We start from the raw sequence: 12,268 nt of genomic DNA on the forward strand, positions 1-12,268 counted from the left end.
GATATGTCCTTCCTGCAATGTGGCGAGCAGAACTGTACACATGTTTTATCCATCATTATATCCTGCTTTTGTATTCAATAACTCACCCAATAAAGGAAAGCCTTCCATATCTTTTCCTTGCCACCTTGTCCAGCTGTCCTGCCACTTTAAGGACTGTGGACATGCACCCCAAGGTCTCTCACTTCCTCAACCCCTCTCAATATCCTGCAATTTATTGAGTACTCCTACAAGGGTCTTGATTACTGCAGTGGTCTGCTGTACTCTCCTTAACATGGCCCTCAGGGATGTGTGGATATTGAGGATGGTGAGGCCCTGGATGAGAATAGCTGATCCAGGGGGAAGAAGGAACAGGAATTAAATGAGGAAGAAGCGTTTGAGGCAGAGGGGAGATAATACGGAACACATAGGTGCCCCGGCTGCAGGATGAAGCAGCCTCTTCCTGCCACCCTTGGGAAAAGGAGCTTTCTCCCCGCTCATTGGGTGGTATGGATATGAGCACTGCCATTCGTGCAGAGCACTGGCTTCCCATTGGCTCTGGCTGGTAATGTGCCTCTCGTCCGATTGGTTGGGACTAGTCATGTGACTGCTCTCCAATTGGTCGAGCGGCCTCCGAGGCGGGGTATAAGTACCCAGAGTTCCCGGCGGTCGGCCATTCTCTGTAGTCGACCACCGAGCTAACAACTAGCTGATTAAAGCCACAGTTCGGATCCTAAATGTGTCTTGAGTCGAATTGATGTTACATCACTCATGGCCTCCAACATTAGATCCATGTCAACACCAATGAAGCGAGGGTGTCAGGCCTTTTACTCCCTGTGACAACTTGCTTCCCTCTGGAGCAGAAGAAGACTTTCGCACAAACCACAGTTCTCTCCCTCAGGGCAACAAGCAGCTTTAGTGGTGACTGCTGGGAAAATTCTAAATGAGTCTGACACTTCATCTGACAAACCTCCACTGGCCCTCCGCATTGACCCACCTCCACTGGCCAAGGGGATAACTCCTTAAGGGAATTTCCTCCAAAGTCCATTCGATGGCAGCGCTCCCCCCCTCCCCCCACAATGCACTATCTGCATACCCCTCCTCCAGCAGATCATCCCCCACACCCTCTCCCAGGGACCCGTTTAATAGGGAGACCCTCCCAGAGACGCCCTTAATAGGGAGACCCCCAAACTGAAGGAACCCCCCACAGAGACCTTCTAACTGAATGAACACCCCATAGAGACCCCTGACATAAAGGACCCACCACAGGGAACCCCCACAAGGACTCCTTGACTAAAGCATTCCCCATGCAAAAATCTTGCCCCCCAGAAAAGAGACCCTGCCTAGACAGCAGTCCAAACAGGGGCAGTGCAAAATATTACAGCTGTACCACCAACCTGGAGGCACCATGTGTACATTCCAACCATTATTTCAACCCCTTAGATCCATTAGCAGTGGGCTGGCAGCGCGACTTCGCCATCGGCCTTCCGCTTCAAATGGCAGCCCGATAGCGGGATTCCCTCGGGAATCTCTCGTACTCCTTGCCATGCAGAAATTTGCATGACAAGGAATATGGAATTGCTCACCGATCTGAACTCCCAAATGGAGAATCCTCCCCCCCCCCCCCCCCCCGCCAAACAGCTTTGATATGCCATTGTTATGAGAGAAAAGCGAGAGTAATGGGGGTGCATTCGCCACCTCCTCAGCCGCCTGTTCCTTGGCGGCGTGCTGTCACCGACAGCAGGATTCTCCTGCTGACGGAACAGAGAATCCCGTGTCCTGTGAGTTAGCAGTTTCAGGCAGACAGACTTCAGCAATCGCATTTCTACCAGGCCCTGGATCTGTGTTTCCACAATTCAGCAAGGTGGCTATACTAACAGCAGCTGTTAGCCTGGTGTCCCTAAGACACAGTCACCATGCTCTGGAGGCAACTGCGCAGACTCCGCTCTATTCTGTTCCCAACACAACAGGGCTGTTTTCATGAAATTGGAGCTGCAGACTTTTTCTGGAGGTTGCTTAGCTAGACATCTGCGGCAGGTCACAATGAAATTCACCTGAAATTCCTTAGTTAGAAAAATAGGAGTGCAAGGGGGGAAATGGGAGAAAATATAAAAAAGGCATATTTTAATCTTGGAGGGTACTTTCAGAAACCAATTGTTCAAGGATTACAGTGGCCTTTTTGTATAAATGTGTACTAAAGATTGGCTTGATGCAAAAAAAAATGAGAAAGAATTGTCTGGCACTGATGGTAATCCTCGAACACCTTGCACTTCAAGAATTACTTCTGGGTCTCTTCGGTTGCAGTATGAAAGTGTAAATCTTTATGGACTATGGCATTTAACTAACACACTTGTTACATTAATTCCATATTGGTAGTCATAATCATTGTCCAAAACATTTCTCTGCAATAATATTTTTCAGTCATTTTCAACATTTTCACCTCCTGTGACACTTTAAGATATGCAAATACTTCTGCTTGCATGGGTCTGGCAGAGTTCTTTTCATGTTTTTTCAAATTTTTTCTGCAGAGAAATTGGCCGGGATTCTCTGGCCCGGTGCCGAGTCCGAGAATCCCCAGGTGGCGCTAGAATCGCACCCCGATGCCGGCTTCCCAATTCTCCGGCGCCCGCGGGATTCCCGCCGCGCTGGTCAGGGGCCGTTGACAGCGGCCCCCCCCGGCAATTCTCCGGGCCCCGATGGACCAACGGGTTTGGCCGAGTCCTGCCGGCGTGGGTTACTCAGGTCCTACACGGTCCTACACGGCGGGACCTGGAAGGTGAGAATGTGTGGCCCGTCCTGGAGGGGGGGGGGGTGGGATGGGGGAATCCAACCCCGGGGGGGACCCCCGCGATGGTCTGGCCTGCGATCGGGGCCGACTGATTGGTGGGCGGGTTGGTTCCGTGGGGGCCTATTTTACTCCGTGCCGGCCCCCCGTAGAGCTCCGCCATATTGACCGGCGCGGAGAAGGGAACTCCCGCGCTTGCGTGGAAATACGCTGGTCATAGTGCGCATGCGTGGAATTATGCCAGCTGTTCTGCGCATGCATGAACACGCGTGGGCCATTCTGCGCCGGCTGGAGCTGTAGGAAGGGGACAATTCCTCATTTTCGGGGACCGTTGACGCCCAAGTGGTTGGCGCTGCTTTTCACTCCGGCGTGGGGACATAGCCCCATTATTAGAGAATCCCGCCCATTATCATCATTCAGTTTATAGCTATTAAACTGATTGTTCTTTTTCCAAAATTTAAAAAAATTAATTTAGAGCACCCAATTCTTTTTTGCCAATTAAGCGGCAATTTAGTTTGGCCAATCCACCTACTTGTGGTGTTTATTTTTGGTTTGTGGGAGTGAGGCCCACGCAGACAGGGGGGAATGTCCAAACTCCACATGGGACAGTGACCCAGAGCCGGAATTGAACCTGGGTCCTCGACGCGGTGTTCTTTCTCCAATAAAAATTGTATTGTTTCAAACCATTTGACTCCCATAAGGCATTTTCCGATAATACTGTTACTTTACTCTTTGCATATCAAGAATTTGAGTATGGAGACGTGTATTAAACAAAGATCAATTCAGAAAATTTAAAAACTATTCTGGATAATTGAATTTACTTATGTGAACATTATATTTGATATTGTTTTACCAATATTCTTAAAATCTATCAAAACAATTATAGAATGGTTATAACTAATGGAATGCAAACACAGCCATTGAATATAACACAAGGTAAACTGATTAACCCCTGGATGGAGAAAACATTTTGAGCATATGTTTGAAACTGAATGACATGTAATGCAAACACTGGCTTTCATTAGTGGTTATGGACCAACCTGCAGATATCCCCATCATCAGGCCAATCATCTACATTCTGAAGTTGGGCAGGTCTAGCACTCTCACAAGGCTCTGGGTTGACAGCAGCTCCATCCTCCAGTAGAGGTAGTGCACAGGTACCTTTCTCACTGGATGTTTTCCTGATATCTTCATCTTCAGAGGAAGAGGAAGCTTCAGAGCCCTTTTTTGTTAATATTTTTTTGCTCTGCACAAATTTCCTTGAGCAACTCTTTGTGTCAACAGAAGATATTGAAGATGATGAAAACCATGTCTCCTTTTTATGGGGCCTGCTTTCAATTTCTTGGATTATTGTTTGATTGTTGCAGAAGAGAAGTGGGTCAATCCTCATCTTATCCCAGTCATTTTCAGAGTCCATTGACAGCAGGGCTGGAAGGGTAGGAGCTGACATTTGCTCCAATTCTTTGTGAGACTTATTCTTTCTTCTGCTCTTTCTGGAAGCCCGCATTCTTTCTGAGTTTCTTCTTCTTATCTCAGCCCAGTGATCTTCATCTGAAGATGAATCAGAATCAATCCTACTGAATCCGTTAATTTTTGCACAAAAGGACTTGGACTGTCTTTCAGGATGCTTTGTGTGACCAAGCAAATGTTCACATCTTTCACAGAGTTCTCTTTGCTTTTTAATTCTTCTTTTTACATGTTTCTTACCAGAATCCCTGCTGTGATTGCTGAGCACCATGACAGGAGTTGAATATGAGTCACCATCTTCACAACAGGCAGTAGATCTAAGCACAGCATGCAAAGATGGAAAGTGGAAAGTAGAGAAGATGAAGGGAGAGCATGACAGACATGGCAAAAGAAGTGAAAACAAAATGAATTAGTAACTATATAAATAGTAATCATATACCGATGAAATAGAATTAAAAAAAACAAATGAAATACAATGAAGACAAGCTGAGACTCAGACTACAGATCAACATACAGAAAGAGGTAGATGTAATTCAACATGATGCCTAACCAACGATAAACATTGCTAAATTGTCTAGACTCGCGTACCTGCAAATATCCTGAGTAGAAGGACTAACTGATGTACGTGACTGACTCCTGGGGGCTGTTCCTGATGGACTACTTGCCTGTAAAAGGTAAAGGCATAATAAAGTCAGTATGAATGTCACCACTAGACCAGCTGAAATAGAAATCTGGAATGTGAAGTGGAGAGATAAATAGGTTTAAGAGAAAATGAAAGGCCTTTTCTAGGCAGTGAAATGGAGAGGGGGATTGAGGGAATTTTAAAAAGCTCTTTTTGCACAAGTTGCAGATAGGCCTGACATTCATATCCAACCCTCGATATCCTGGGACGTGGGCAGTGATCTTTCTTCTTGAACCACTACATGTAGCAGACTGGTAAAACTGAATGGTTTGCTCATTCATGTCAAAAAGCAGTTAAGATTGAACCATCGTGAGCAACACGGTGGCACAGTGGTTAGCACTGCTGCTTCACTGTGCCAGGGACCCGGGTTTGATCCCGGCTCCGGGTCACTGTCCATGTGGAGTTTGCACGTTCTCCCCATGTCTGCATGGTCTCACCCCTACAACCAGAAAGATGTGCAGGGTAGCTGGATTGGCCATGCTAAATCTCCCCTCAATTGGGAAAATTTAAAAAAACTGTAAAAAAATTTTTTAAATCTTACATATTGGTCAGACCAGATAAAGACAGTTAAAGGTTTCCTTCCTTAAGAGACAATAGTGAGCCAATTGGAATTTTAGGACAATCTAAATGTTCCAAGGACGCTTCGAGGGGAACCAATGTTTTATTTCCAGATTTTTCAAGTTGAATGTAAATTCTCAAACTGCAATGGCAAGGTTTGAATTTACATTGTCCGGATTATTATTCCAAGGTAATGGATTATTTTTCCAGGCTCCTAGGTTTCTAATCTTGTAGAATAAACATGATACAACCATATCTTTCAATTAGAGGATGGAAGGGAGCTATTGAAGAAGATTCAGCCTTTTCCCACTTTTATCTTCCTTTGGAAGCTCCTACTTGTTGCATAGAACCTGATTGAACAACAAAAAATATCTTCAAAGAAAAGACTGCTAAAATTTGAACATCCAGACACTCCCGATTTGGAATTAAGAATTGTTTTGCAATCTTAATAGCTGCAACATTCTCAACCAATTAGTAAATAACGTTCCTAATTAAACTATCGGGCCTTTGAAATTAGATTCATATTCTAATTTTTGCTCTAACTCGTTGATATTTGTGGCTTCTTAATTTTATTCAATAAAATCGAGTTTGGAATAGATTATATTAGATTAGATCATTATAGAATCCTAATGAATTTCCCATTTTTCAGGCCATCAAAATTCTCCAGAAAACATCCATGGAAACAGGTTGCCTCGGGTATAGCAATGCGGTTTACCCTTAAAGTTCCCCAGGGAAATGTAATAAAGGCTGGTCGAGGCAGCACTGCCCACATACCATGAACGAATAAAAAAAGTTTAAACTCGAGCAAATATTATTTAAGTTTATCTTACACAACCTGAACCATTTTGGGATTCTGAAACAAAGTACCATTAAATGGATTAAGTTCAGATGGGTAACTCAGAATTATCTCATCATATCCATGATTGTAATTTTGTTATTGGTCAAGAATGTCTCATTAAGGGTGGCACGGTAGTGCAGTGATTAGCAGTGGTTAGCACTACTGCCTCACAGCGCTGAGGTCCCGGGTCACTGTCTGTGTGGAGCTTGCACATTCTGCGTGGGTCTCAACTCAACGACGTACAAGGAAGGTGGATTGGCCACGCAAAATTGCCCCTTAAATGGAACATTTTTAAAAAAGAATGTTCCATTAAATCATGTAAGTTTTAGATCTTTGTTATAACCTGCCTGATTACTACTGGCTGGGGACTAATGGCAATCCCACAACCTTTAGTGAGTATGAGTTTCCCCAATGAGGGGGTGGAAAAATCATCAGCAGAGTCACCTGCATAAATAGAGCTGGCCAGTGTGGAACCAGCTAGAGAGGAGTGAGCAGTGGTGGGGTACTGCTGCTGGTGTATATATGTAATTGTAAATAAAGTTATTTCTTTTGATTCTACAAACACGTGCTGAAATATATGTTCACATAATTTGTATCATTTGTCCAGTACAATTTAGGAAATTTACAGCACTCTTATTTTGCATGACAAATAAAAACACAACAGAATATATTCCTGCAATTTTTGCCGCGTTGGTTACATAGGAGCACATGAATTAGGAGCAGGTGTAAGCCATTCGGTCCATCAAGCCTGCTCCGCCAATCAATAAGATCATGGATGATCTGATTGTCATCTCAACTACATATTCTGTCTCCCCAAAACTTTGAACTCCCTTGTTAGTCAAAAACCTATCTCCCTCTGTCTTAAAGATATTCATTTACCCTGCCTTTACCGCTGTCTGAGGAACAGAGTTCCAAAGATTCATAACCCTCTGAGAAATTCCTTTTGTCCTCTAGTTCCAATCTCTCCCACAACGGGAAACATCCTTTCAGCATTCACCCTGTCAAGTCCCCTCAGGATCATTTTGTTTCAATAATATCATCTCCTAATCTTCTAAACTTCAATGGGTACAGGCCCAGCCTGTCCAACCTTTCCTCTAAGATAAACCCTGCTCCCAGGTCTCTACAGTTATGAAGACAGATTGGCGAATTTGGAACTGTTCTCCTTGGAGAGGAGAAGGCTTGATAGATTTGATAGGGATGTTCAAAATAACAAGGGGCTGAGCAGAGTAGTTGGGGAAGGAAATGTAAAATAATCTAGAATGAGAGGACACAGGTTTAAAGTGATTTTCAAAAGACGTAAATGTGATGTGAGAAAAAGCATTTTCAAACGAGGAGTGGTGAACAGTGCATCAGAAGCAATGCAACACCATGGCAGTTTTGCAGTCACCCTATGTCTTGTGCACATCACTCATTAACAATCGGCTTTTAGACCAAGGAACCTTCATGCAAGATTGATAGGCCTGATGGGAAGCCGGTGGTCTGTTGCTTTAATGAGCATTCATGAGAAGCAAATGGTGTTCCTGCCACCAGCCAGCGGTACGACCGACCCGCCATTAACCCACCATGGGGTGAAGGGCTGTGCGATTTTATGCCGGCGGGTTTCTGACCTTTTGCTCCCGCTATACTCTCTGCTCCCGCCTACCACCAAACCTGTCAGAGGCGGGGTGGGAGTATTCAGCCCTTAGGTTCTGAATAAAACAGAGGAAAAGGAAATGCGTGTGAGTGAGGGGTGGAAGTCCTGCCTGTCACCAAGCAACACTCATTGGAGTGTAAATTGGCTGCGGAGCAGTTGGAGTTGGTGGAGATGCATTCTCTGCCCACTCTCCAGATGGCTGGGAGTCCCTGCAGTCTGAAAAATTCAGGCCACGTTTCTCACCTTTTAGCTATGTCTGAAGCTCATCAGAAAAAAAGTAAATGGCAGCATCTTCAACTTTGGAGGGGTGCAGAATGTGTTTCCTTAGATCACAGACCCAGAGGACATGCGTCAGCCGGCGGCATGGGCACAATATCCGGAGAAAATCGGAAACCTATTCTCTCCGGTGAGGTCATGATTTCCAATTTTCAACCGCGTCCCCCCCCGCAGTAGAATAAGGTGAACTAGGAACCTCATTAGCATGTCATTAGCGAACACTCACTCCAGGACTTCCCCCTCATTGAATATTCAGTAGGCACTGGTGTGACGTCCCACCGGGTCCATTTACAACAGGTTTATATAAACATGAACCTGGCGGGCTCACCTCTGAGGGGTATTTTGGAGCTGAGCTCTCTGTCAGCCATCACCCTCCAGGGTAAAAGCAATGCTAGGTGTATAACAGGTGCTTGATTGGTTAGTGTTTATTTCCCCAACCCCGCTTAATTTTAAAAGCTCTTCCCATTAATAAGACTAATTTAGGTGATAACGGTTCACCATATTTCGCCAACAACATGCACCCTCTGATGTAACTCATAAAAGCTTCTCTCAGCCCTTAAGCATGTTTGAAATTATGTTATGGAATGCTGCAGTGCAAAAGCTCAAGTGATCATTTGAAACCCTTCTGCTTGCAATTTTTACCACAGAAATTAATTCATTTATTTTAAAGGGTTAACATCTTCCTTGAAATAGTGGATTGATAAATTTCAGACAAATGCATTGAACATTCATAGAGCAGTGCCCCACAGTATTTTAAGGGCTGTGTTACTAAATGATCCAAATTGAGGACAGTGAAGCAGCATCCTCAAGGGACTACGACAGGCTCCATTGCTAAACTCTATTCCGAACTGGCACCAAGTGGTGGAGCAGATGATGATAGTAGAGTCTGAATAAAAAGTTAGGCAATAAAGTATCAAATCTGCTCTGTGAGTTCACTTAGTCCATTTCAGCAGGCTTACAATATTCTCATTGGCAATTCAGCACAGAAAGTATGGTCGGAATTTAATGAAGCTTGTCAAAGTGGGATTGATGACATGAGAGATTATAGAATTGTGTGGGGGCGGCCAAGGCAGAATCCCGATGGCGAAAACTGGCAAAGGAATTAAATGGCCGATGGGAAGGCAGTGAGGCAGTGAACCCACGTGACATATTTTAATGTCCTTAGATACTTGAAACACTGCAACCTATACCAAATGATCATTAAGATACAGAGGTTCACACACATAATAAGTCACAATTATTAGTGTCACAAATCAGCAATGAAGTTACTGTGAAAATCCCCTAGTCGCCACCCTCCGGCACCTGTTCGGATACACGGCGGGAGAATTCAGAATGTCCAATTCACCTAACACGTACGTCCTTCGGGACTTATGGGATGAAACCGGAGCACCCAAAGGAAACCCACGCAGACACGGGAAGAATGTGCAGACTCCACACAGACAGTGACCCAAGCGGGAATCGGACATGGGACCCTGGTGCGGTGAAGCAATAGTGCTAACCACTGTACTACCATGCCACCCATGAACCCACATGAATACAGCGAGAACCCAATTAAGATTGTTAGGCAGGCAGTTAGAGTCATTTGCAAGCTGCTGAATGCTATCAAATGCATCTTTTGGAATTGGGAGAATCATGGATTGTTAGATCCCAGACCAGTGAAAGCAAGCTCAGCCATTTTGCAGCTGCCTTCCATTGTCGGAGTTAGCAAAGGCACACTCTGAGGGGAATCGATTTCAGGAGGAACGGTTGATGGAACAGCCTGAGGGGCATATATTGGCACTTTGAATCCAGGTTCAGCAGCCAGTCAGAGGAGTAAAATCAGACCCATTAAATAAATCTTGCTATTGTTAGACACATAGTGGCAGAGGAGCAGCACTGAGTAAGGCATCTACAGGGACCAGAGGCATCATCATTGAAGGAGCAGGAGCAGCAAAAGGGTCCTTCCTCATTGTGTAATTGGATGCACTGATGTGTCACTTTCCCGAATCAGCTTCCGCCACCTGGTAATGTCCGAATGGCCCTTTCCACCTGCTCGGGAACCCTGCCCACATCAGACCCACTGATGTTATTCACTCTGGAGCAGCCGGTACTGAGCTCTGTTTAGGGTGGGATAGTTTGAAGTTCATTCAGGATAACCTCGCTCTGTTTCCATACACTAAACTGATGTTTAGTAATTCTTTACAGCATCTCCCATTGCTGACTATTGTTGACATGTTGTTGTCATTAACATGATACATTTAAACCGCTGATCCCTGGACTCAGGGTAAGAAGCACTTATTTTGGGAAACTCTTGGGTGAGGATTGGGGATCTGAATATCCCTCTCACAGGTACAACAGCTACAGTTGAGGACATTAGTTTGAGTGATTTTCGATATCTGGCTCCCTAAATTTTATTTAGGACTTGGATTGAATAATTTTCAAATCTCGTGCAGCTTTTAATTAAAACTCTGAGATTACAATCACCCACATTTCTCCTCCACCACATTCCCAACATATAAAATGCAGATTCACTATTTAATAATCTCAGAGCACAGGAACTGTTACCAAAGGATCAAATATTGACATTTATTTAGAAATGTATAACTAGCATTTGCTGATAAAACCTTAGATAACTCTGTCATTAATGGATGTTGGATGTGTGTGTCTGTCGCAAGCTACCAGATAAAATGAAATCTTTTATCACTCACACTACAGCCATCTCATAGATCAAAGGAGTGATTTGGCAGAGAGTTGTAATGAATAATATATCAGTTAATATTGCCGCAGGTAGGTGATTCTTCTCTCAGAATTGGTCTGTTTCTTAACACGCAAAGGCAGAAATGGGGTGATTTTAAAAAAAAATTCAACAGGCCTTTTGCCCAAGGCTGAACTAAGGAAATGTTTGAGTGGGCCTTGGGTGAACATGGGAGCCTCATTAACATATATCAGTGGAGGTTCTCGGATGTGTTCTGGAGTCTAATTCTATTTCGTTTTTGCGTTGGGCAGTGTGTACTGTGCATACTCCACCTTGCGTGTTGAGAGCCCAAATCAGGCCACTTGAAAAAAATTGAAATTGTTTTTTTTTCATTTTATTTTCTTCCCAAACTTCTTCCTGTCCACTGCCAGACCCTCCATGCACCAGCTGCCCTGCTGTTGTACCGTTTCTGTTCTCTCTTTTAGGTCAGAAACTTCTAACTTGGCTCCACAAAAACATTGCTTGGTTTCCCATTCCCAGCCATCCTGCTTCCTGAACAACCATGTGCCTGTCAGTGCTCACTCCGTTCCAAAAGGTCATAGAACATAGAACATAGAACGATACAGCACAGTACAGGCCCTTCGGCCCTCGATGTTGCACCGACATGGAAAAAAAAACTAAAGGCTATCTAACCTACATTATGCCCTTATCATCCATATGCTTATCCAGTAAATTTTTAAATGCCCTCAATGTTGGCGAGTTCACTACTGTTGCAGGTAGGGCATTCCACGGCCTCACCACTCTTTGCGTAAAAAACCCACCTCTGACCTCTGTCCTATATCTATTACCCCTCAATTTAAGGCTATGTCCCCTCGTGCTAGCCACCTCCATCCGCGGGAGAAGTCATAACCCACATTAAAATGAGGTCAGACTACAACAATAGATCAGGCCTCCTACTAGTGCCATCAGGTGTGTGGGTGCACCAGTCTCCCCCGTGTTCACGTTGTTACACTGGTTAGGCATTGACATCTAATCTGAGTAAACTACTTAGCTCATGCTCTGATGGTTTTCTGTGAATTAATAAAAGAATAAAATAAATTAAAGTTATCCTATCTGCACCTTTGCTGGGAGTGTTCTATATACCCCTAACAGTCCGAGAGAAAGAGAAGAGCAGATATGAAGGCCAATTTCAGAGAAGTGTGAAAGCAATAGGTAGTGATAGTGGAGATTTCAACTTCCCCAATATTAACTGGGGTAGTGATAGTGTGAAAGGTTTAGAAGGAACAGAATTCTTAAATTCTTTGTATCCAGGAGAACTTATTAAGCCAGTACGTAGAAAGACTTACAAGAGATGGGGTGGTCCTGGACTTAAATTTCAG

At 44.3% G+C, this 12,268-nt stretch overlaps 1 protein-coding gene across 4 annotated transcripts in view; it reads right to left on the bottom strand.

The window, feature by feature from the left end:
* The window catches only part of LOC119963181, a 790,592-nt gene that overhangs the window by 94,692 nt on the left and 683,632 nt on the right, over window positions 1–12,268 (bottom strand). For all 4 annotated transcript variants that reach the window (XM_038791913.1, XM_038791911.1, XM_038791912.1 and 1 more), the window contains 2 exons: window positions 4,817–4,893; window positions 3,802–4,545 (listed from right to left, as the gene is read on the bottom strand). In XM_038791913.1, the coding sequence (XP_038647841.1) occupies window positions 3,802–4,545; window positions 4,817–4,893 (821 nt within the window). The remainder of the gene's footprint in view (window positions 1–3,801; window positions 4,546–4,816; window positions 4,894–12,268) is intronic.

This window comes from Scyliorhinus canicula, chromosome 3 (genome assembly GCF_902713615.1).
Source record: "Scyliorhinus canicula chromosome 3, sScyCan1.1, whole genome shotgun sequence".
NCBI lineage: Eukaryota > Metazoa > Chordata > Chondrichthyes > Carcharhiniformes > Scyliorhinidae > Scyliorhinus > Scyliorhinus canicula.